The following is a 26,927-nucleotide window of genomic DNA, read 5'->3' on the forward strand; positions in this document are numbered from 1 at the left end:
ATGGTCGGGAAGAATTCCCCGCTCCTGCACAATCTCACACTTGGGTACAATATCCACGATGACTATTTCAGCACTCTTGGCACATCAGATGCCTTGCTGGACATCCTCTCTGCAGGAGAAGCCAATGTTCCCAACTACAGCTGTGGAAAGAAGGACAACCATTTCGTTATTTTTGATCAAACCGACAGGGACATCTCCATCCAGATGTCAACATTAATAGCCCCCTACAAAATCCCACAGGTTTGTATGTGTGCCTCTCTATCTAGTAAATTGGGTAGAATGGTAGGATGGGTAAGCGAACTGTATCTCCTCGATGGAAGTCAATCAATCCATCAGAATAGAGCTAGAAAGGATCTTGGAGGTCTGCTAGTCCAACCCCCTGCTCGAGCAGGAGACCCTACACCATTTCAGACAACTGGCTGTCCAGTCTCCTCTTAAAAAACTCCAGTGATGAAGCATCTGCAAGTTCTGGAGTCAAGCTGTTCCGCTGGTTAATTGTTCTCACTGTTAGGAAGTTCCTCCTAAATTCCAGGTTGCTTCTTTCTTTGATTAGTTTCTGTCTATTGTTTCTTGCCTTTCCTTCTGTTGCTTTGGAAAATAAGTTGAACCCCTCTTCTTTGTAGTAACCTCTCAAATCCTGGAACACTGCTATCATGTCACCCCTAGTCCTTCTTTTCTCTAGACTACCCATAGCCAAGTCCTGCAACCGTTCTTTGTATGTTTTAGTCTCCAGGTCTTTAATCATCTTAGTTATTTATTATTTATTTTTATTTATTTATTTTGTCACAACATCATATAAAAAGGATTATACAGTATATAAGCATATATATGAGTAAATATTAGGAGGTATAAGCATCAATATATATATAGGAAGAAGAAAAGAAAAGAAAGAAAAAGAAAAAACAACAACAACAATGGGACAGGAACGGTAGGCACGTTTGTGCTCTTATGCACGCCCCTTATGGTCCTCTTAGGAATGGGGTGAGGTCAATAGTAGAAAGTTTTTGGTTGAAGCTTTTAGGATTATGGGAAGAGACCACAGAGTCAGGTAAAGTATTCTAAGCACTGATGATTCTGTTACAGAAGTCATATTTTCTGCAATCTAGATTAAAGCGGTTAACATTAAGTTTAAATCTGTTGGTTGCTCTTGTATTGTTGCAATTAAAGCTGAAGTAGTCTTTAACAGGAAGGACATTACAATAGATGATTCTATGAGTTAAACTTAGGTCTTGTCGAAAGCGACGGAGTTCCAAGTTTTCTAGGCCTAGGATTTCAAGTCTGGTGGGATAAGGTATTTTGTTGTTTTCAGAGGAATGGAGAACTCTTCTTGTAAAATATTTCTGGACTCGCTCAATTGTATTGATGTCAGAGATGTGGTGAGGGTTCCAAACATGTGAGCTGTATTCTAGAATTGGTCTAGCAAATGTTTTATATGCTCTGGTTAGTAGTGTAGTGTTTTTGGAAAAGAAGCTACGCAGGATTAGGTTTACAACTCTTAGGGCCTTTTTTGCTATGTAGTTACAGTGGGCTTTGACACTTAGATCATTTGACATGAAAACGCCAAGGTCTTTAACGGGGAGGGGGTCATCTGTAAGGTAATGTCCATCTAGTATGTACTTAGTGTTAGGATTCTTTTTTCCAATATGTAAGACTGAGCATTTGCTGGTTGAGATCTGGAGTTGCCAAGTTTTAGACCAAGTGGTTAGATGATCAAGGTCTTTTTGGATGATAGATGCATTGTCTGTGGTGTTAAATAGTTTGACATCGTCAGCAAAGAGAACACAATTACTTGCGATATGGTCACAAAGATCATTAATGTATAGTATGAAGAGTGTTGGTCCAAGGACGCTGCCTTGAGGAACGCCACTCTTGACAGGAACAGGATTTGAAACAGCATTGCCAATTTTGACCACTTGTTATCTGTTGGACAGAAATGCAGATATCCATTTGTGAAGGGGTCCTGAAATGCCATAGGATTTTAGTTTTAGGAGAAGTTTATCGTGTACTACTGAGTCAAAAGCTTTGCAGAAGTCTATGTAGATTGCATCTACTGTTTTGCCTTGGTCAAGATTAGTAGTCCATATGTTTTTACAGTGAAGAAGTTGTAAGTTGCATGATAATCTTTTCCTGAAACCAAATTGTTTATTGGAGAGTAGGTTGTTAGTTTCTAAGTGTGAGGTAATGGATTGGTTGATGATTGATTCCATGACTTTGCAGTTGACGCAGCACAGAGAGACCGGTCTGTAATTTTCTACTAAGCTGTGGTCTCCTTTTTTGAAGATAGGGATGACTGTGGCTAGTGGCCAAAGTTGGGGAAGAGAACTGGTTGTGAAAGCTTTGTCAAAGATTATGCTTAGGGGTTCTGCTATATTAGTGGAAAGTTTTTTTAAGAAGTATGCCCATAGTCCATCAGGTCCAATTGATAGCGATGGTTTCAAGTTATGAAGAGCTTTTTCAACGTTTTCTTCTGTGAAATCTATATGGGTTAAGTCATCATATTCAATGCAAGTGCGTTTATGGAATGTTGGATATGTGTTATTGCTGTTAACAAAAACTGAGCCAAAGAAACTATTGAAGAGGTTAGCTTTAACTGTTTCGTCATTGCATTCTTTGTTGTTAGAATCTTTTAATGGTGGGATGGATCTTGAGTCTTTAAGTTTATTGTTCACAAAATTATAAAAGGCACGATTGGAATTTGTGCGCAAAAGATTCTCTTCTTGCTTGGTGTGATAATTTGTGCATTCAGTTTTTATTTGGTTGCATATATTTTTGTAGCGGATTTTGAAATTTGCTACACAGCCTTTTTTGTTTCTTTTCCAGAGGGATTTTTTTTTATTGAAGCTTTTTTATTGATATGGGTAGTTTGCTTTTCCTGGTCATGGTGGTCATTTGTGGTACATATAGTTTAATGACTTTATTGATTTCAAGTAGGAAAACTCTATAGTGGTCTTCAGCGGTTGTGCAGGTTGCAAATAGATTTTGCCAGTCCAGTAATGAAAGATCATTGTTTATAAGATCGTAGTTGGCTTTTTTGAAGTTGTAGCTGGGGATACTATTGTTATTACGATTTAAGTATGGACGTATATTGAGATGAAAATCAATCATGCAGTGGTCACTGTTGGAAAAAGGTTCTTTAATTTGTAGTCCATAAATTGAGTTGGAGTTGTTGCAGAAGATAAGTGTTCTGTTTCCCTTCCCCCAATACTCCCAGCAAAGAGTCCGTCAGAGGCCTTCCTTTTTTTTTCCTTTTATTTACATAGATACATGTCCTGGCCACGTCTACCCACGGGCCTGCCAAGTTTCTGGAGATAACGAGGAAATTATAGATAAGGCCAGAATTACTCACGAATATATTCTTCCCTCCATTGAAACAGTTAGCTCGCGCCAATTCATTAGCTCGCGCCAACTCATTAGCTCGCGCCAACTCATTACTTTGTCCAAGACAAAAAACCAGGAAGTCCCGCCTCCTATTTATAGTCTCTGCAGATGTCACTGCATGACAATTATGACTTGGCTTTGTCCCAACTCTTCCGCTGCTGCGCACAGCGATTACGTCTACGTGACCTTGCATCGCTCCAAAACTGTTCTTGGGCGTTGCCAAATCAGAAGGAGGCTCCATGGAATCAGGCTGTGCGGCCTCCCATCCCTTTGAGTGGGTGCCAGGGAGGGAAAGGGCTCAAGAGAAGCAGGGCTGGCCAGGTCTTCTCCCTCACTTTCTGAATCATCCGAGTCCAGGAGTCCGGGTCCAGGAACCTGGGTCACAACACTATCCCTCACCGCAGGGCCCTTCCCCCGGGGCTGACGATCGGGATGCGGTCGAGCTGGGTTCTGCTCATGGAAGGCCTGCACCAGGTCAGGGGCATGAACGTCGGAGGCATCTACCCAGGAGAAATCAGTCCCGTATCCCTTCCACGCGATCAAATATTGGAAACGACCCTTCAGCCAGCGGGAGTCTCGTACGCTGTGGACTTCATATTCCTCCGATCCGTCCTCGGCGCCAGTGCCGGGTGCTGTTGGGCACCGAAGGGGACTCGGTGTGGCCTCAGGAACCAGAAGGGACCGGTGAAAAACGGGGTGGATCCGCATGGATCGTGGCAGGGTCAGTCGGTAGGCTACCGGGTTGATGACTGCCTCGACAGGGAACGGGCCGATGAATCGGTGGTCCAACTTCTTTACCGGGCGGTCGGACGGGAGGTGTTTGGTGGAGAGCCACACCGGTCTCCAACTGCCAGCGGGGCGTTGCCCGTCGGGAGCGGTCGGCGGACCGTTGTAATCCTCCTTTGTCCGATTCAGCTGCTGACGTACCAACTGTTGGACCGCATGCAATTCCGTCAGGAAGGTCTGCGTTTCGGGAACAGGAGAGTCCGGTGGTGCCAGAGGGAAGAGCCGCAGATGGTACCCCACATTGGCAAAGAACGGGGTCATCTGAGTAGAGGTGTGCTGAGAGTTGTTAAAAGCAAACTCCGCCAGGGACAGGTAGTCGGCCCAGTTGTCCTGTTGCTGGTTGATGAAGCAACGGAGATACTGTTCCAGTATACCGATGACCTTCTCTGTACCCCCGTCGGTCTCCGGATGGTGCGATGACGACAGACACACCTGCACCTCCAACGCGGCCATCAGGCTCTTCCAGAAGCGGGCTGTGAACTGAACTCCGCGGTCTGAAACCACCCTGTCCGGTAGACCATGGGGGCGGCAGATGTGCTGCAGAAAGAGGCGGGCGTTTTGCGGCTGTGGGCAGTCCGCGGCATGGGATGAAGTGTGCCATCTTGGTGAGCATGTCCACCACCACCAGCACCGTGGTGAACCCAGAGGACGGCGGCAGGTCTGTCAGGAAGTCCATAGAGATCGCCCCCCAGGGTCTGTCGGGTGTCGGCAAGGGCTGGAGGAGCCCGGGCGGGGCCCCCGTGGCGGCCTTGGCTTGCCGGCACGGTACGCAGGATGTCACATAGGCATGTATATCATGCCGCACTCGGGGCCACAAAAGGTCCGTGTCACCAGGTGGAGGGTCTTGAAGAACCCAAAATGTCCTGCTGCAGGGTTGTCGTGGCACTGGGTCATGACGAGGGCTCGGAGTGGTCCTGTGGGCACATATAATCGCCCCCGAAACTTGAGTAAGTCCTCCTCCAAGGTCCAAGGAGACGCGGGCCCACCTCCGCTCTCCTTTGCTGCGACCAGGCGTCCTGGCGCTGCGCCTCGCACCTGGGCCCGCAGTCCACTGGCTCGTGCTGCGGCCAAGGCTTCTGCCGCAGCACTGTCCGTGGAGGAAGGGGTCCTTGGCGCAGAGGTACTCTGGCTTCGGGACAGGGCATCCGCCTCCGGTTGTGACCGCTGGGAATGTACGTCACGGAAGTTGAACCGGGCAAAACAACGACCACCGGATCTGCCGCTGGTTCAACTTCCGAGCTGTGGTGAGGTGCTCGAGATTCCGATGGTCCGTTCGACCTCCACCTGATGTCGGGCCCTCCAGATGATGTCGCCAAGCCTCGAATGCAGCCTTGATAGCCAGCAACTCTTTTTCCCAGATAGTGTAGTTGCGCTCGGAAGGATTGAGTTTCCGGGAGTAGTAAGCGCAGGGAAAAAGTGTGCCACCATTCGTCGGAGCCTGTAGCAGCACCGCTCCCAGAGCCACATTGGACGCGTCTGTTTCCACCACAAAAGGCTGGAGCGGGTCGGGATGCCTCAGGACGGGTTCTGTGATGAAGGCTTTCTTGAGGGCTGTGAATGCTTCTTGCTGCGGGGGACCCCACCGGAACGCAACCTTCTTCCTGAGGAGCTGGGTAAGTGGAGCCGTCAGTGTGGCAAAGCCCGGGATGAAGGTCCGGTAGTAGTTGGCGAAGCCCAGCAAGCGCTGAACATCCTTCACCCGACGAGGGGCTTCCCAGCTACACAAAGCTTCTACTTTACATGGGTCCATGGCTATGCCCTCGGGCGAGATGATATGCTCGAGGAATTCTATGGAAGTCCGGAAGAAGACGCATTTCTCCAGCTTCGCATTGAGTTGTTGCTCCATAGCGTTGCAGAACCAGACTGACGTGTCGAAGGTGGCTTTCCCTGGACCGGGAGTAAATCAGGATGTCGTCGAGGTAGATAACCACGAACCGATCCAACATGTCTCGGAACACGTCGTTCATGAAGTGCTGAAAAACGGCGGGAGCATTGGTCAACCCAAATGGCATGACAGTGTATTCGTAGTGTCCGTATCGGGTGCCGAATGCCGTCTTCCATTCGTCTCCTTCTCGTATCCGCACCAGGTTGTAGGCCCCGGAGATCGAGCTTGGTGAAGATCGTGGCCTCCGCAACCTTTCCAGTAGCTCCGGGATGAGCGGCGGGGGTAGCGATTCCGCACCGTAATGGCGTTTAGCCGGCGGTAATCACAGCATAGCGCAAGTCCCTGTCTTCTTCTTCACAAAGAGGACCGGGGCCGAGAGGGGACTTTGAAGGCGGATGAACCCTCGGGCCAGGTTTTGTCCAGGAAGTCCCTGAGGCGGCCAACTCGGGCTCCGACATGGAATACAGGCGTCCCACAGGCAGTGGTGCGTTGGGCAGAAGGTCCACGGGCAATCGAGGGGCCGATGCGGGGTAGTCGGTCCGCCTCCTTCTCGCTGAACACGTCGGCGAAGTCCGTCAGCTCAGGAGGCAAGGTGATGGCAGCGGTGGGGCGTTCTGGCCGGCACAGGTGTGGCGGATGTGATCGACGCACTGCAGACTCGGGAAAGAGATGGCGTTCGCGACCAGGCCACCTGAGGATCGTGGGTCGAAGCCAGGCCAACCCAAGGACCAAGGGAAAATGAAGGTCCGCCGTGACATAAAACTGGATCGCCTCCTCATGGTCCCCAATAGCCAGGCGCAAAGGCTGGGTGGCGAATTTAATGGGGCCGGACACCAGTTCTCGTCCATCAATTGTCTCTACCCGCATCGGAGGGTCCACTGGAACCACGGGGACCGCAAACTGGGTCACAAAGGCCTGGTCCATAAAGTTTGTTGTGGCCCCTGAGTCCACCAGCGCATGCGCCTGGAGCCCGTCCGACTGGTTCCCCAACCATATCCGTGTGTCCAGAATCAGATGCCGAGGGGGCCCAGAGTCTACTTCCGCAACGTCCAGTGGGGGCTTAGTACGTGCCCGACCTAGGGTTTCCCCGAGGTCAGGCCTGCTCCGTTTCCCGATTGGTCACGCTGTGATTCAGGGACCGGCGTGTGTGCCCCACTTCGCTTTCTGGGGCAAGAGGCGGCGAAGTGGCCGGGCTCCCCACAGTACAGGCACAATCCCCCTTGGCGCCTCCGGTTCCGCTCCTGGGCTGTTAGGCGAGGTCTGGCCGCTCCCAACTCCATGGGCTCTTCCGCAGCGATTACAAAACGTGGGGCGACCCTGGGTGCTGGTGGTGCAGGAAGTGGGGGTGCAGATGTCGAGGGAGGGTCCCGAGGGGTGTGACGGGACGGTCGCCATTGCAGACGGGCATCGAGGCGGAGACAAAGGGGCACCAAGTTGTCGAGGGTCCGCGGCGCCTCCACGCGGGCCAGCTCGTCTTGCAATTCCTCTGAGAGTCCCTCCTGGAACGCGTCCACCAGCGCTGCATCATTCCAGTCAGAGTCCTGGCACAAAGACGCAGCGATGTACTCCTGCAGGGCGTTTCCCTTGACGGAGTTCCTTAAGGCGCCTGGTTGCCGTCAGCATTCGAACGGGTCCTCATACATGGTGCGAGGTGCTGCCAAAACGCTGTTGGTCCGCCAGCAGGGGCTGTCCTGGAGCAAGAGGGCGTGGCCCATCGAGCAGCCGAGCCGGAAGAAGGTTAATCACGAAGGCCACCTTAGCCCGGTCGTCTGGGAAATCCTCTGGCCTCATAGCCATGTAGAGCTGGCACTGTCCCAAGAAGGTCGGGAACATCTCAGGCTGCCCAGAAAACTTATCCGCACGGTTATCGGGCACTGCGGCGAGGAGGAGGTGGGAGGATGGGGGGCTGCAGGCACATTCCTGGCAGCAAGTTGGCCTGCCAAGTGAGCCACTTGCTGCTGGAGCTGTTGATTAGCCGCTTGTAGCTGCTCTAACTGCTGCTGTACCTGCTGCTGGTCCATCTTTGGTGGAAGATGTTTTAGTCAGGTCTTGGACAAAATGTTCTGTTTCCTTCCCCAATACTCCCAGCAAAGAGTCCGTCAGAGGCCTTCCTTTTTTCCTTTTATTTACATAGATACATGTCCTGGCCACGTCTACCCACGGGCCTGCCAAGTTTCTGGAGATAACGAGGAAATTATAGATAAGGCCAGAATTACTCACGAATATATTCTTCCCTCCATTGAAATAGTTAGCTCGCGCCAATTCATTAGCTCGCGCCAACTCATTACTTTGTCCAAGACAAAAAACCAGGAAGTCCCGCCTCCTATTTATAGTCTCTGCAGATGTCACTGCATGACAATTATGACTTGGCTTTGTCCCAACTCTTCCGCTGCTGCGCACGGCGATTACGTCTACGTGACCTTGCATCGCTCCAAAACTGTTCTTGGGGCGTTGCCAAATCAGAAGGAGGCTCCATGGAATCAGGCTGTGCCGGCCCCTCCCCATCCCTTTGAGTGGGTGCCAGGGAGGGAAAGGGCTCAAGAGAAGCAGGGCTGGCCAGGTCTTCTCCCTCACTTTCTGAATCATCCGAGTCCAGGAGTCCGGGTCCAGGAACCTGGGTCACAACAATAAGATCAAGGCAGTTGTTGAGTCTAGTGTTGTTAGTTACAAGTTGTTCAAGACCTAGGTTTGTAACAGCGTTGTATAGTGTAGTATGGATTGGATCGGTTGTACATTCATTAGTTATCCAGTTTATGAGAGGTAGATTTAGGTCACCAGGAAGATGAGAGGATATGGGCAAGAGGTAGCCCATGTTAACAGTGAGGTTAGCATGTTTGCATGGGTAATGTCATAGTCAGGGGCTCTGTAACATAGTAAGAATCGAAGAGTAGTGTTGAGGGATAGGTCGCATACAATAGTTTCAGGAAGAGAAAGTTTTTGTGCAACCTGGATATTTTTTAGATTCAGTGACTTTTTGTAAAAGATAGCCACTCCACCACCTCTTCGGTTTTCACGATCTGATCGATAAACTTGATATTCTTTGTTTGAGATAATGGAGTCAGGAAGGGATGAGTTCAGCCATGTTTCACAAACAAAAATAATATCTAATGTACCACTGTTTAACAAGAGGATAAATTCAGGTAAGATCGCGGCGGCGGCGGTGGTCTTTTCAAGCCGCGGTGGTCTTTTCAAGCCGCGGCCGCCCAGATCGTAGCGGTGGCTGTCTTTTGAATCCCGGCGGCGGTGGCTGCAACAGCTCCAGCGGTTAAGTTTAATTTTGTTTAAATTTGATTTTGGGCTAAATTGGAGCTTCGCGGATTGCCCTCCTAAGGAGCTTTCGCTCTTTTACAGAGAGCGTTCCTCCGAGGCTACCTTGCTGGCCGCCATCTTCTTGCATGTGCTCTTCTCTGCACTTTTTCCAAAGTCTCAACATCCTTTTTGTAACATGGTGACCAAAACTGGATGCAGTATTCTAGGTGCGGTTTTACTAAGGATTTGTAAAACCTTAGTAATACCTCACGCGAAGTCAAGAGCTGTTTTTCTCCATGGCCACTCTAGGTATGTTGTGTAGGGATGGGATTGATTCTGTGTGTGTGTGTGTGTGTGTGTGTGTGTGTGTGTGTGTGTGTGTGTAGCATCCAAGCAGCCATATAATTTCATGACAACATTCCCATAGAATAGAATAGAATTTTTATTGGCCAAGTGTGATTGGACACACAAGGAATTTGTCTTGGTGCATACGCTCTCAGTGTACGTAAAAGAAAAGATACGTTCATCAAGGTACAACATTTACAACACAATTGATGGTCAATATATCAATATAAATCATAAGGATTACCAGCAACAAAGTTACAGTCATACAGTCATAAGTGGAAAGAGATTGGTGATGGGAACGATGAGAAGATTAATAGTAGTGCAGATTCAGTAAACAGTTTGACAGTGTTGATGGAATTATTTGTTTAGCAGAGTGATGGCCTTCGAGAAAAAACTGTTCTTGTGTCTAGTTGTTCTGGTGTGCAGTGCTCTATAGCGTCGTTTTGAGGGTAGGAGTTGAAACAGTTAATGTCCTGGATGTGAGGGATCTGTAGATCTTGCAATCCTTATGATTTATATTGATATATTGACCATCATTTGTGTTGTAAATGTTGTACCTTGATGAACGTATCTTTTCTTTTATGTACACTGAGAGCATATGCACCAAGACAAATTCCTTGTGTGTCCAATCACACTTGGCCAATAAAAAATTCTATTCTATTCTATTCTATTCTATTCTATTCTATTCTATATGATAGAACCTAGAAATTTAAAGGTTTCTACTGTTGATACTGTGTTTTCTAGTATTGCTTTGGGGGCTTCTCCTGCCCACTTGTGAAGGTGAGGATGGGATTTGTGTCCAATCAAAGGGTCTTCTGTAGAAAAGGAAGCACTGATGGAAAGCTTTTGTTTTCTATATCAGCTTAGCCAAAATAATATTTTCAATGATGTACAAATTCCAGGTTTGTGCAAAGAATCCCAATGGCTTATATTACCTAAAGTTTATAAGAAATATATGTTTGTGGACTTACACTGACCGCTACCATTAATTACTCCAATTCATTTAAAAAGTACAAGCATATTAATCAATATGTCAACTATTTTTCACCCTAATCAGTCCATGATCAAATTCAACACAAAGGACTTGAAGAACAACAAAGCTCCTGGGAAGGATTTTTTTATTGGCTGAACTATTCAAGAAATATCCCAATCTGTGGGACCCACTATTCGCAGGTTCTTCTCTACAAATAAATAATAGATTAGTCTAATAATTTCAGTTTTGGTTGCCACAATGTAAAAAAGATGTGGAGACTCTAGAAAGAGTGCAGAGAAGAGCAACAAAGATGATTAGGGGACTGGAGGCTAAAACATATGAAGAACGGTTGCAGGAACTCGGTATGTCTAGTTTAATGAAAAGAAGGACTAGGGGAGACATGATAGCAGTGTTCCAATATCTCAGGGGCTGCCACAAAGAAGAGGGAGTCAAAATATTCTCCAAAGAACCTGAGGGTAGAACAAGAAGCAATGGGTGGAAACTGATCAAGGAGAGAAGCAACTTAGAACTAAGGAGAAATTTCCTGACAGTTAGAATAATTAACCAGTGGAACAACTTGCCTGCAGAAGTTGTGAATGTTCCAACACTGGAAATCTTTAAGAAAACGTTGGATAACCATTTGTCTGAAATGGCCTGGGCAGGGGGTTGGACTAGAAGGCCTCCAATGTCCCTTCCAACTCGGAAACCATATCTTGTTCCTCTTGAATAAAGTTCAGAGTGGAAAGATGAAGAAGAACAAAGAATAAGGAAGGATTTAGACACAGATAATCCATTGTTGACAATTGCTTTGTCATGAACTGTGTAATTAAAGGTGATATGCAGCCAGTTTGGGTGAACTGCTAGCGGAAATCACAGGTGGGAGGGCTCACCCCACCCTGGCTCTATGGAGTCCCATTTAGGCACGCTTTTGAGGCCCTGCGCATGCGCTGAAGTAGGGAAAGTAAGTGAATATCACACAATACATCAGTCAGGAGAAATACAGGTTATTGTCTCCACAAGCCTTATGAATACTTATTAATAAAGCAAGCTGAAAAGTTATGGCTTTTAGAAATTGACGTCAAGTTGGTTGAGTTGGATTTATTGAAAGCTAATAACTGACCACTAAATACAGCATTATGATTGTTAGTTTTGATACCCTGCATTTTGTTCTGGGAAGTCAGGCAGGGTGTAAGGGGAAGGGGAATTGGGGTGGGGGGTTGAGGGTATAGGATGGCGTGATGGTTAATGTACAGGGATTATTGAAGATGTATAAATATAATTAATGTAGGGTCGGGTCTGCTCAGCTACCATTTTAGAATGGTGGGGAGGGAGAAAAGAGGAGAGAGTAGGAGGTAGGAAAGAGGAGAAGAGGGGTAGAAGAGGGAGAAGAGGAAGGAAGAGGGGTAGAAGAGGGAGAAGGAAGGTATAGGGTGGAGGGAGGAGAGGATGTAGATAAGAGAAGTGGAGGAAGGTCTAAAAAGTAGAAGAAGGTAGAAGAGGGAAGAGAGTTAAAAGGAGGGGGTGGTGACTGGGCAAGCCCGATTAATTGTATATGACTGTACATTGGATGAGTTGTTGGATATGAATGTAAAAATAAAACTTTTTTATAAAAAATAAAAAAATAAAAAAATAAATACAGCATTCTTCATTTTCCCCCCAGATCCGTTCAGCTGCTCCAGAAGCTCTGCGTGATAAAAGTCAATTCCCTTTTTTCTACCATATGCTCCCCAAATTAGGGGTTGTCTACGCAGGAATTGTCAAAGTGCTCCTCCATTTTGGATGGTCTTTGATTGGTCTCTTTGCTTCAGACACGGAGACTGGAGTGAACTTCATGAGGACTTTGACACCTCTGCTTGAGAGGAATGGGATTTGTATTGTTATATCACAACTCTTTTCAATCTCTGCACCTACAGCACCCCTCAGGGATGCCCTCTCTAAGTGGAAACAAGTCAATGTCTTTGTTCAGTTCACAGAATTTTTTTCGCTTTTGGACAGAATTCTTCTTTTCCATTCAGCCCTTCAAGGTTTGCCAGAACCCATTGAAGGAAAAGTATGGCTATATACAAACTATGGGCAAATGCAGATAGGAAGACACTCATTTCTCAAATATGTCCATAGTGTTTGGAACTACGTTTTTCAGTGGAAAAAATGGGCAAACGATGATTTCTTTGAATCAGATTTCTTTCTGACACCACAGGTCACAAATCAGACTTTTCGCTGTTCTTTTTCAAAAGACGACATTTCTGTCAAAGGCCGGACAAGATGCGTTCAGACATCACCACTGAACACCAAAAAAAGAAGCAGGTGGTGGAACATATATAACCGCGTAGTTTATTCCACGATGAATACCCTCGCCCATGTCTTGAATGCTGCCTATTCCTCCATATTGAAGAGGAGAAGGAAAGGGCGAGAAGAGAGGCTGGGGACTGAAAGGCTGAAGCCATGGCAGGTATGGAGTCCTGACAAAGATCCATGAAACTTACTTTTTTTGGAGAAGGTAATACAAAGGAGTAAGGGAACCATCTCAACCATTTTTTTAAAAAAAACTTAAGTTTTTATTGATTTTTTAATTCCACCTCCTACACACATACATAATTTAACATAACATAACATCAGAGTTGGAAGGGACCTTGGAGGCCTTCTAGTCCAACCCCCTGCCCAGGCAGGAAACCCTGACTGAGATGGTGTAGGGTTTCCTGCCTGGGCAGGGCATTTATGAACAGAGTATTGGCCATCTCATATCTTACCCAATTTAACATATTCAAATATATTTTACTTAGTTACAATTTTTGCCAGAATATTTTTTTCATAATTTTTATCCATATCCTAATATTCTTTTTGCTCATTTCTCTAAGTCACATCTTCTTTCGCCCTCAAGTTCTAATTTCTCCATTTTTATTAATAGTCATTCTCTTTCATTCTTTTTTTTTAACTGTTTCAATTTTTATCCTAATATATTCAAATATATTCAGGGTTGCCTTTCTTCCATTTTATCTTTTTTTTTATAGCAATCCTTCTCACTCCTCTTCCTCCTTCCTTTTTATTTTATTTTATTATTATTTTAATTTATATACCGCCCTTCTCCCGAAGGACTCAAGGCGGTTTACAGCCAGGTAAAACAAAGAATACAAAAATTAAAAACCTTTTTAAAAAACTAATTCAATTTGGCTAAAAAACTAAAACTTTTAATAAAAAAACCCATTAAAACTATATTAAGCCAACCCTGCGCGATGAAATAAAAATGTCTTCAACTTGCGTCAGAAGGTCTGGAGGTCAGGAAGTGGAGGCAGCCCCCACAAAGAAGGCCCTCCCCCTTGGGGGTCGCCAGTCGACATTGTCTGACCAACGGCACCCTGAGGAGACCCTCCTTGTGGGAGCGCACAGGTCGATGGGAGGCAATCGGTAGCAGCAGGCGGTCCCGTTAATAACCCGGTCCTATGCCATGGAGCGCTTTAAAGGTGGTAGCCAACACCTTGAATTGCACCCGGAAGACCACCGGAAGCCAGTGCAGCTTGCGCAGGAGGGGTGTTACATGGGAGCCTCGAGTTGCTCCCTCTATTACCCGCACAGCCGCTTCTGGAAGTAGGTATTTTATCCTACCTACTTTCTTCTCTTCTCTCCTACTCCTTCTCTATTTCCCCTTCCTTCTTCCACCTCCTCCCCACTTCCTCCCTGTCTAACCTTCTCCCTACTCTTATTTCCCCTACCTTTTCTCCTCTCCTTTTCCCTTTCTTCTTTCTCTCTCCCTCCTTCTCCTTTTCCATCTCTCTCCTTCTTCTTATCTCTCTCCATTGCTGTATTTATTTTCATTTCAATATTTCTGGAGTCCAGACAACCCCGATTTTCTCATTTATTGAGTATATTTCTCAAACTTCCCCTCATATATTTTAGTTATTAGCATTGTCTTCATCTTATTCCATTTATATCTTACAATCAATTAATACAACCTTCCACCTTTTATTTTCTTAAAGTTTTTGTTCACTATTCAGTAATTATTTTTCTCTTCCAATAGTATACATCATTTCCTAACGTTTCAATTTTATTCCGATTTACATCTTAATTTCAATCATTTTCTCTTATAATCCATACTGTTTTTCACATTTCATCTGCTGGAATATTTATTTATTTATTTTAAACAATCTACTTCTTTTTAAACTTCTTGACTTCTTTTTAAATCTGGACTTCATTTAATTTTTCCATTCTTTTCTATATTTAAAATTTATTTCTTTACCATCCAGTATAATTCTTTCTAATTCCGTGAATTCTCAGACACAAAAGGCAAAAGCAAACATATATCCCATTGTATCTTCCACATTTCATCTACTTCTCCATTTTACATTAAACGGTATATTCCTTCTTTTCTGCTCCTTTCATTCACTTCATTTCAACATTTCTTACTATCCTTTTGCAATAATCTATATATTTCTTCTAATTTCCATCATTCCTAAAATTTCTGCAACTATTTTAATTTCTTTTCTATTATTCATTTTTCTCCTCCTTTTAACCATTTTCTTTCAATCTCTCCAAAATTCCATCTCTTAATATTTTTCTCCCTTTCTCCCATTCTCTTCTCTTCTTCTTTCTCTCTTTCTTGTATCTTCTTTTCCACCTCCTTTCTCTAATTTATACCCTTTTGATTTTCCCCCTCAATTTTTCTCCATTTCCTCCTCTTCTCTTTATTCTGTCACTGCCAATCCCAATGTAATCATCTATTTTTTTTACTCTTTTAATTTTTCCCCTCAATCTTTTCTTCTTTCCTTTTTTCCCTTTCTTTTTTAAAGTATCCTTCCCCCTCTCCATTTCTATTCTCTCATTATCAATCCCAATATAATCATCTGTATTTTTATCCTCACTTATTTGTTTTTCAGCATTGTATTTTTTTCCTCTTGTTTCTTCCTCATAATTTCTTCATAATTTTTTTTTATTCTCAAGCCACTTCTCTGCTTCCTTATTCCCTTTAAAGGATTCTCGTACCATTTGAAGCATTTCCCATAATTCCTCATACTCATCCTCCCAACTCTCCATATTCTCAATATTAGGAGAAAGGATTTTTAAATTTATTTTGACTTATATATAGTTCGAATTCAAGTCCAAAATATTATCTCTTTTTTTTCTTTTCTTTCCCTTTTTTTCTGTTTCCAAATGCAGGCCAATTCAGTGTTTTTTTTTTTTTTTTTAAATCATTTTAATTCAAGTCCTTGATCTTTCCAGTCTTTTGAAATTGTGCCATAGCTGTTTAAACAAACACTCCTTCGGTCTTTCCGATAGTAGCCTAAGTAATGCAATGTTAGTTTTTTCCCTCTCCAGTGACGTTTCTCTCCAATACACAAATCCCAGCAAAAAAATGTCACTTGTTAATCCACAAAAACATTTGCTTCATCTTCCTCAATTATATCCTTTTGTTAGTAAAAGATGCTTTCCCTCAATTTTCTTCTCCTTTTAATATTTATAATCTCTTCCAAATCCAATTTTAAATCCAGATGGAACGTTTTCTTTTAGGGCTTTTGTCTTATAAATCCTCTTTGCTGTTTGTTTCCTCCCGCTTTAAGTTTCCATGTGCCAATTAGCCGCTAACTTCAAATTGGAAATCTTTTTAGCTTTAAAAGTTTTTTCTTCTTACCTGTGAGTTGGCCAATCACTCACCCGGTAACAATACTCTGTTCAAATCTCCGCTCCTGCTCAGTCCTTTTGTGTGGCCGTCCCGACTTTGGCAGCTCCTAATGCTGGCCATGCCTCCTCTCCATATCAACCATTTTATGCTTCAAAAAGCCAACACGTTTGACCAACCTAATCACTTGCGGATAATTTTCCAAAGAGTGCTGTGGCACATACATTTTGATATTAAACTGTGTTAATTTTACAAAGTATGTATGCATTTTAAAATAAATTCCCGTCTTTATGAATTTGCAATTAGCATTTTAGAATTTTATGTTCATAAATTTGAAGGAGTCCCTGAGGCCATCTAGTACAACTCCTCCTGTCTGCAGAAATTCCAGTTAAAGCTTCTTTAAGTAATGACTGCTGGATCTTTGTGTTAAAGCAATCAGTGAAGAGGAAACCTGAGCTTCTCCGATTCACTAGATCAGCTCTAAAATTGTTCCTCCTTTTAGGATGTTTTTCATCTCATTCAGCCAGAATCTCTTCTCTTGTGACTGAACTCATTTTTTCCATATCTAACACTCTGAGACAGGGGGGTCAAACTCAAGTCCTGCGGGCCAGATCTGACCTGTGGGGTGTTTAGAACTGGCCCCTGGGGCTGCCCTGGAAATAGTGAAGGATAGGCTCGTGGTACCTCTACCAGTGAAAATGGAGCTCAGGAGGGCCGCACGTAGCCCTCCTGGGTTCCATTTTTGAGAACTGGACCATTTCTGGCCTTCGGAGGGCCTTCGGGTGAGTGGGGTGGGGAAGGCAGTTTCCACCCTCCCTAAGCTCCTAGAAAGACTCAGGAGCCTGGGGAGAACAAAAAACAGGCCTTCCGGTCCCACTGGATGTCGGCAAATGGGTTGTTTATGGCCTCTAGAGGGCCTCCAGGGGGGTGGGGAAGGCTGTTTTTGCCCTCCCCAGACTCCAAGTAAGCCTCTGGAGCTTGGGGAGGGTGAAAAACGGGTCTACTGGGCCCACCGTACCACCACATGCCAAAAGCAGGGGGAGTGCAGGGGATCATGTGCACATGCACGGGGTGTGGGGTGCATTGAATTATGGGTGTGGGCACGTGCATGACCCTGCCCTGTGCTCCCCCAGCACATGACACCAAAAATGTTAGCCCTCACTGCCCTATACCATTTCAGACACATGGTTTTCCAGTCTCTTTTTGAAAGCCACCAGTGAGCACCTCCAACTTCTGAAGGCTACTCCAGAATATGTATATCAGAGGTGACATGCTACCGGTTCGGATTGGTTCAGGTGAACCAGTAGTAAAAATGCTACCGGTTTGGGCGAATTGGTATTTCAAACAATCAGCTGGGTGACAATCAACTGTGATGCGTGATTTATATTAGCTAGAATCGTCAGATTTCCTGCTAATCTAAATCATGTGGCACTGTGGATTTCCCCCCTCGCTGTTCTACTTACCTTTGCAGACTCGGAAGGCTTCAAAATGTTCCTTTTTTCGCACTGTGTGGGTGCGGCTGAGGTGCGCATGCGTGCGAAGCGTGTGCTCGGTAGCGGACTCACAGAATTGGTAGCAGACTTCAGAGGATTTCACTGCCGATCCATATATATATTCCCAATGGAATATATGTATAAGTGTGTGTGTGTGTTTGTGTGTGTGTGTGTGTTTGTGTGTTTGTGTGTGTGTGTGTGTGTAAAACATTTGCTGAACCTTTCTTTTTCTCTTTTGAGGATAGTGATAACACCTGTTCTTCCAACTCAGGATATTTGCAAGTTAGACAACTGTAGAAGAAAGATTCAAATGTGGAAAGGCCACATGGGATCAAAACAACCACCACCCAAGGGTTCTGCTTTTAACATTCCTGGATATTTTTATTCCAGTTCCATCCATTTATGAAGAAGAATGAGTTTTGGAATATTTCCCACATGATAATGTACTTGGACCGAAATGGTGATGTTGCAGCAGATCTGAATGTCATAAGCTCGATCGTTCTCTCCAGGGAGGATCCCATTAAAATGAAACTAGGGGTTTTTGAAAGAGAGAGACTTACTATCGATCAACATGCTATTTCACAGCTAAAGTTGCTCAACAAGGTGAATTAAATATTGGTGCGTTTTCTATTTTCCAAAGCCTTAGGACACATTTCAAGTAGCTAAGCCTATTCACCAAATAGCAGGGGTGAAATGCTCCCGGTTCCGCCGAATTGGTACTGATTGCGGCGGGTGGTTCGGAGAACCGGTAGCAACGGTGGTGCAAGGCTCCACCCACCCACCCGGTTGTCATTACTTCCTGGTTTTAACCAGGAAGTAACATGTTTTTTTCTCTATGTGGATGCACAGACGGTTTTGCGCATGCGCAGAGGGTCCACGTGCGCATGTGACATGCACACACTTCCTAACCGGTAAGGAAGGTAAGTAGATTTCACCCCTGTCAAATAGGCTTCAGTGAAAATTGAATTTGGGGAGTAAAGCCCTTGTAGTTTTTTTTAAAGTGCCTTAGGAGTCTTCAATATAATTGACAAGGTGTCCCTAAGATACTGTGATATGGAACACGGTTTTAAATTGATTCAGCCAGGTCCAACGTGAGATGCTGGGTGATGGTGGCTATTTTGTGTCCCCTGTGCAAACAAGTATCTGGACAAAACTGCTGAAAATGGACATCAAATGCTGGGGATTTTGGTTCTCATAGAACCAATGTGTCTTGTTTCCTTGCTTAAAATTAGCAACATAGAATGAAAGTTTTTTGACTACTACCCAGGTTCCTGGTGGAGTGAATGAGGAAGGATTAACTCTAATCAAGACTGGATATAGCATCGTTTTGAGGGTAGTAGTTGAAACAGTTTATATCCAGGATGTGAGGGGTCTGTAAATATTTTCACGGCCCTCTTCTTGATTCAGTATACAGGTCCTCAATGGAAGGCAGGTTGGTAGCAATTATTTTTTCTGCAGTTCTAATTATCCTCTGAAGTCTGTGTCTTTCTTTTTGGGTTGCAGAATCGAACCAGACAGTTATAGAGGTGCAAATGACAGACTCAATAATTCCTCTGTAGAACTGAATCAGCAGCTCCTTGGGCAATTTGAGCTTAGTGAGTTGGCGCAGAAAGAACATTCTTTGTTGTCCTTTTTTGATGATGTTTTTGATGTTAGCTGTCCATGTACAGCTCCATAGTGCTATCTAGCACTTTCTAAGTAGTTTACAGAGTCAGTATATTGCCCCCAACAATCTGGTCTTTATTTTACCAACCTTGGAAAGATGGAAAGCTGAGTTAACCTTGAGACAGTCAGGATCAAACTCCTGGCAGTGGACAGAGGAGTCAGCCTGCAACTCTGCATTCTAACCACTGCACCAAATCCAGCCCTAATCTGTAACAAAGTTTTCCTTTATATCTTAACTGGGAGGTTGTCCTGGTCCACTTTCAAATTGGGGTTATGATGGTTTTTCAATGATACATGTGGCCTAGAAGAAACCTTCCCCGATCCCATTGGCCGGAAGTTTCTTTCTTCATTGCATTTTTATTCTGTTTTAATAAATCTAGTAAAATACAAATTTCACAAACCTTTCAGAATAAATTTCATTCCAAACTTTAATATGACTAAAGCATCATACTTTAAACTCATGGATACATGAAGAAAGGAGGAATGTGGAGGAACCACTAACTGCTACTTCACGCTTAAATCTTTTCTCAATTGCTTCTCTCCAGAATTTATTAAATTGAAATGTCCTGTATTCCAATGAGATATTCTAGAAGCAAAAGGGGGGAACTAAGTGAAGAATCTGCCTGTAGTTATATCCCCTGCAAGATTGAGAGTTAGTTAAAAATTTCTTATTTACCTAAGTGAACTACTTACCCAAGCAACTACTTGACTAATGCTCATGTCTACCTCCATTTTTCAATGATGGTTATTTCTAACATACTTTGTTTGGCATTCCTTGTTTTTTCCTTAGTCCCTGCCTCAGTCCAGATGTGTGGAAAATTGTCATCCTGGATTTGTCAAGCAGAAGCGAGAAGGAGAACCAGTTTGCTGCTATGACTGTGTTCCTTGTCCAGAAGTGACCATCTCTACTCAGGAAGGTGGGTCACACCAGAGGAAAGGGTACTAGATTCATCCAGAACATGTTGATCAATGTGCATTTTAAAAGAGACATATCGAAGGTTGATAGTTTTGTGGTTCCTAATTTTCAAGGTGCTCAATTTCTTCCACATAATGGGAAGGATACGAAAAAGATATTGAGGGATGAGGTAGGAAGAGATAGAAGAACACGGTGGATTGTGCAAGATTACCGTATTTTTCAGAGTATAAAACACACTGGAATATAAGACGCACCTTAGTTTTTGGGGAGGAAAATAAGAAAAAAGCTGATTGGCAGGTGGTTCGGCCTCCTGGAATGCCCCCAATCAGCTCTTCCCAGAGGTGAACTTTAGCAACAGGTTCCTTGGTTGTGAGCTCTGTGCCTTGCTTTTTTTTTTTTCCCTGCCTCTAAAACTCCATTTCAGAAAATACTTTTTACTGCCTCTGAAAGCCTCCAAAATAGAACTTCAGAAAAAAAGCCTCTGAAGCTCTGTTTAGGAACTTCTTTTCTGAAGCTCTATGTGGAGGCTTCTTTTCTGAAGCTCTGTTTGGGGGTTTCTTTTCTGAAGCTCTATTTGGGAGCTTTCTTTTCTGAAGCTCTTGTTTGGGAGCTTCTTTTCTGAAGCTCTATTTGGAGGCTTCTTTTCTGAAGCTCTGTTTGGGAGCTTCTTTTATGAAGCTCTATTTGGAGGCTTCTTTTCTGAAGCTCTGTTTGGGGGCTTCTTTTCTGAAGCTTCTTTCAGCCTCTGAAACCTCCCTTTGAGAAGCTGGGTGGGGCTCCATTCAGTGTATAAGACGCACCGAGATTTTCACCCTCATTTTTGGGGGAAAAAGGTGCGTCTTTTACTCCAAAAAATACGGTATCTGCATCAGAGGAGATTTCTCTTTTCTTGTCAGTTTGGAACTGTTCTCCCATGTTGACCCTTATTAGGAAGATCTGCATTCTTTGAAATTGAGAAATGGTTTCAGATCAATGGCCTTTGCTCACCCAAACCAAGTTTATATTACAGCCCAAAAGATATCGCCACAATGTAAAAAAGATGTTGAGACTCTAGAAAGAATGCAGAGAAGAGCAACAAAAATGATTAGGGACTGGAGGCTAAAGCATATGAAAAACGATTGCTGGAATTTGGTACGTCTAGTTTAATGAAAAGAAGGATTAGAAGAGATATGATAGCAGTGTTCCAATATCTCAGGGGTTGCCACAAAGAAGAGGGAGTTGGGCTGTTCTCCAAAGCACCGGAGAGTAGAACAAGAAGCAATGGGTGGAAATTAATCAAGGAGAGAAGCAACTTAGAACTAAGGAGAAATTTCCTGGCAGTTAGAACAATTAATCAGTGGAACAACTTGCCTGCAGAAGTTGTGAATGCTCCAACACTGGAAGTTTTTACGAAGAGGTTGGATAACCACATGTCTGAAGTGGTGTAGGGTTTCCTGCCTAAGCAGGGGGTTGGACTAGGAGACCTCCAAGGTCCCTTCCAACTCTGTTATTCTATTCTATATATAAATCAATCAATTCATTAATCAGTCAATCTTTATTAAGATCACAGAACCCCCTAAACAGAAAGGTCTAATTCAGGGTACCACGGAGGGAGGATGTTTGGGTTCAAGGGATGAGAGAAATGCATACACAAGACTTGCCATAAAGAAGTGGGATTTATTATTTTTAGTGCTTTAATTTTCCATTTTACGGATTAAGAGGTAAAACACAAATATTGTTTATAGCCTAGTTTAACATTCCCAGGTTGAGCATCGCTACCATCATGGTTTCCTTGGTTGGATTGCAACTCGGCCTTCTCTTTTCTTTTTATCTTTCCAATTTTTTTGGATATTAAGTAATGAAATACAAACAGTTACAACAGCAACAAAAAAGGAATACAGTTGTTGTTCTAAAAGGGGAAAAAAAGCACCATAGTTTTACAATTGGGATTAAGAGGAATCAGATTTAACAGAAAGCAGGGCAAAAAGAAAACCAACCAATCCATTGTATTTATTTTGTACGGTGTTAAAGAATACAGCATTAAGAGATAATATTAGCAGAAACAGGATATAACAATGTGTATCAAAATATAAAGCACCAGAATGGTGAATTATTTTAAAAATGCATAATAGAAATGATGGGTACAATTATAAATAAAATTAAATTATGTATGAGCAGTTACTACAGTGGCTAAACTATGGCTGGATATCTAGACTGTTTAGAAAAAACAGTGGCTACCAACCTGCCTTGTGTATACTGCACGAGTCCAAAAGAAGGCCCTGAAAATATTTACAGACTCCTCGCATCCAGGACATAAACTGTTTCAACTCCTACCCTCAAAACGATGCTACAGAGCGCTGCACACCAGAACTAGACAAAAGGACAGTTTTTTCCTCGAACGCCATCACTCTGTTAAACAAATAATCCCCTCACCACCGTCAAACTACCGTATATACTCGAATATAAGCCGATCCGAGTATAAGCCGAGGTCCCCAATTTTACCCCAAAAACTGGGGTAAACTGGGACTATGTTTTAGGTGGGAAATGAGGCAGCTACCGGTTGGGGAAACCCTCCCTCCCTCAGCTGAGAAGGCTGGCGGCTCCCCCGCCCCGCCCTCTCACTGCACCGGCAGGGCTTCCCCGCGCTAATGCAAAAGCCCGCCAAGTTTGCGCCGTCCGGTAAAATGTGAAAAAAAGAAAAAAAAACAAACTCGAGTATAAGCCGTATATACTCGAGTATAAGCCGTATAGACCCGAGTATAAGCCGAGGGGACGTTTTTCAGCACAAAAAACGTGCTGAAAAACTCGGCTTATACTCGAGTATATACGGTAGTTACTACGTCTGCATTACTATTAATCTTCTCATCGTTCCTATCACCCTTCTCCTCCCACTTATGACTGCAACTTTGTTGCTTGTATCCTTACAATTTATATTGTAGGATGAGAAGGATTCCATGGACGAGAATCCTCAAGGGGAAAACAACTCAAGAAGCTTGGGAAATTTTGAAAAGTGAGATTATAAAAGCCCAATACAAATGAAGAAGAAAAATAATAAATCTCAAAAGAAACCAGCATGGATGCATAAAGAACTATCTGACAAATTGAAAGACAAAAAGGACAAGTATAAAAAGTGGAAAGAGGGGCAAATAACTAAGGCAGAATATCAGCAAATAGCCCAAGCCTGTAAAGATGAAGTGAGGAAAGCTAAGGCTCACAACGAACAAAGGCTAGAGACAAAAGTAAAAAAATAACAAAAAAGCTTCTTCCAACATGTTAAAAACAAGAAAAAAGTCAAGGAAACATTGGCCCATTGCTGGGAGAAAGTGGCAAGAAGTTGACAAGCAACAGAGAGAAAGCAGATTTACTTAACTCATTTTTTGCATCTGTCTTTACACAAAAGGAAAAAATAAAATTACTGCAAGTTCAAGTCCCACCAGGCCCAAGGTTGACTCAGCCATCCATCCTTTAAAAGGTAGGTAAAATGAGGACCCAGATTGTTGGGGGCGATAAAAGTTGACTTTGTATATAATATACAAATGGATGAAGACTATTGCTTAACACTGTGTAAGCCACCCTGAGTCTTCGGAGAAGGGCGGGATATAAATTCAAATTTAAAAATACCAAAAAAAAAAAAAAACCCAAAACAAAAACAAAAACAAAACCTATCAAAAACAGCGCCACAAAAAACAGATTAGGAACACAATTTAAAATAGGGGGAAAAAATGGTAAGTGAACACCTGTCTACCCTAGACGAGTTCAAATCACCAGGACTGGATGGATTACACCCCAAGGTTCTGAAGGAACTGGCAGACGAGATCTCAGAACCACTGAGCTATATCTTTCAAAGATCCTGGAGCACAGGGGAACTGCCAGAGGACTGGAAAAGAGCTGATGTAGTTCCCATCTTCAAAAAAGGGAAAAAAAACAGATCCAGGAAACTACAAACCTATCAGCCTAACCTCAATACCAGGGAAGATTCTGGAAAAGATAATCAAGCAACGAATCACCGAACACCTAGAAGCAAACAAAGTAATAACCAAAAGCCGACATGGGTTTGTCAAAAACAGATCATGCCAGACTAATCTCATTGCATTCTTTGACAAAATGACAAAATTAGTGGACCAGAGGAATGCTGTCGATATAATTTACTTGGACTTCAGTAAAGCATTTGATAAAGTAGACCATAACCTACTACTAGATAAAGTAGAAAAATGTGGGTTAGACAGCATCACCACCAGATGGATTCGGAACTGGCTGGCCAACCACACTCAACGAGTAGTCCTCAATGGAACTACATCCACATGGAGGGAAGTATGCAGTGGAGGACCCCAAGGTTCTGTTTTAGGCCCTGTACTCTTCAACATTTTCATCAATGACTTGGACGAGGGGATAGATGGGGAACTCATTAAATTTGCAGATGACACCAAGCTGGCAGGAATAGCCAACACTCCAGAAGATAGGCTCAAGATATAGAAGAATCTTGACAGACTTGAACATTGGGCGGTAACTAACAAAATGAAATTCAACAGTGAAAAAAGTAAGGTTCTACATTTAGGCAAAAAAAAACCAAAATGCACAGGTACCGTATATGTGGTACCTTGCTCAATAGTAGTGACTGTGAGGGGGATCTTGGAGTCCTAGTGGAGAACCATTTAGATATGAGCCAGCAGTGTGCACCAGCTTCTAAAAAAGCCAACACAGTTCTGGGCTGCATAAACAGAGGGATAGAATCAAGATCATGTGAAGTGTTAGTGCCACTTTATAATGCCTTGGTAAGGCCACACTTGGAATATTGCATTCAGTTTTGGTCGCCACGATGTAAAAAAGATGCTGAGACTCTAGAAAGAGTGCAGAGAGAGCAACAAAGATGATTAGGGGACTGGAGGTTAAAACATATGAAGAACGGTTGCAGGAACTCGGTATGTCTAGTTTAATGAAAAGAAGGACTAGGGGAGACATGATAGCAGTGTTCCAATATCTCAGGGGTTGCCACAAAGAAGTGGGAGTCAAACTATTCTCCAAAGCACCTGAGGGTAGAACAAAAAGCAATGGGTGGAAACTAATCAAGGAGAGAAGCAACTTAGAATGAAGGAGAAATTTCCTGACAGTTAGAACAATCAATAAGTGGAACAACTTGCCTGCAGAAGTTGTGAATGCACCAACACTGGAAATTTTTAAGAAAATGTTGGATAGCCATTTGTCTGAAATGGTGTAGGGTTTCCTGCCTAAGCCGGGGGTTGGACTAGAAGACCTCCAAGGTCCCTTCCAACTCTGTTATTATGTTATATTGATATTGATTGTTTCCTGATTGCTTATTTGTACCCTATGACTATCATTAAGTGTTGTACCTTATGATTCTTGATGAACGTATCTTTTCTTTTATATACACCGAGAGCAAATGCACCAAGAGAAATTCCTTGTGTGTCCAATCCCACTTGGCCAATAAAGAATTCTATTCTATTCTATTTAGCCATTGGGCGGCAATGCCCTCAAGATGGTGTATTTAATGCAGGGATCCAGGGAACCTTCTGAGGGGACATTCCATCGCCATATGATATAAAGTTAGTGGGATGTTCCTGCAGTCACAGTAAGCATTATCAACCAGCCCCTATTTGTATTTTGAATATTGGCACCTGCCATGTTTGCTCAGTATCATCTGACATCCAAAGAAGATCTTTCTTGAAATGTGAAAAGAGCTATAAAAGAAATATTACTTTTTTGTTTTCTCAGATACTGAAAAATGCACCAAGTGCCCAGATGATCAATATCCAAACAAGAACCGAGTCCAATGTATCCCCAAAAGAATAACCTTCCTGTCCTATGAAGAACATCTGGGCATCATCCTGGTCTCTTTTGCCTTACTCTTGTTCCTAACCACAGGATTTATTTTAATCATATTCATTAAATACCTAGAAACTCCCATTGTCAAAGCCAACAACCGGGACCTCTCCTTCATCCTTCTGGTCTCCCTCCTCCTTTGCTTTTTGTCCTCATTTCTCTTCATTGGTCAACCAAGGAAAGCTACCTGTCTTCTCCAACAGACGGTGTTCAGCATTGTCTTCTCAGTAGCCGTGTCTTCTGTGTTGGCCAAAACAATCACAGTGGTGCTGGCCTTCCTGGCCACAAAACCAGGGAACAAAGTGAGAAGATGGTTGGGGAAGGGCTTGGCCAACTCCATCATCCTTCTTTGTTCTGCTGGCCAAGTTTTCATCTGTGCCATGTGGCTTGGAATTTCTCCCCCATTCCCTGACTCTGACTTACACACCCAGCCAGAAGAGATCATCCTTCAGTGCAACGAAGGCTCTGTCATCATGTTTTATCTTGTCCTTGGCTACATGTGTTTTCTAGCTATCATTTGCTTCACAGTGGCTTTCCTGGCCAGGAACCTGCCTGGGGCCTTCAATGAGGCCAAGCTGATCACCTTCAGCATGCTGGTCTTCTGCAGCGTCTGGGTCTCTTTCCTGCCCACCTACCTGAGCACTAAAGGAAAGTTCTTGGTGGTCGTGCAGATCTTCTCCATCTTGGCTTCCAGTGCTGGTCTACTGGGCTGCATCTTCTTCCCCAAGTGCTACATTATCATCCTGAGGCCAGATTTAAACACTAAGGAACATCTAATGATAAAAGTGGGAAACTGTGAATTGGTTTCGTAG

At 43.7% G+C, this 26,927-nt stretch overlaps 1 protein-coding gene across 1 annotated transcript; it reads left to right on the plus strand.

Moving 5' to 3' along the window:
* Positions 1–26,927, plus strand: LOC131190432 (vomeronasal type-2 receptor 26-like). The gene is made up of 2 exons (XM_058167754.1): positions 1–240; positions 26,217–26,927. The coding sequence occupies exons 1-2, from the start codon at positions 1–3 to the stop codon at positions 26,925–26,927; spliced, it is 951 nt and encodes a 316-aa protein (XP_058023737.1).

Source organism: Ahaetulla prasina, chromosome 2 (genome assembly GCF_028640845.1).
Source record: "Ahaetulla prasina isolate Xishuangbanna chromosome 2, ASM2864084v1, whole genome shotgun sequence".
Classification (NCBI taxonomy): domain Eukaryota; kingdom Metazoa; phylum Chordata; class Lepidosauria; order Squamata; family Colubridae; genus Ahaetulla; species Ahaetulla prasina.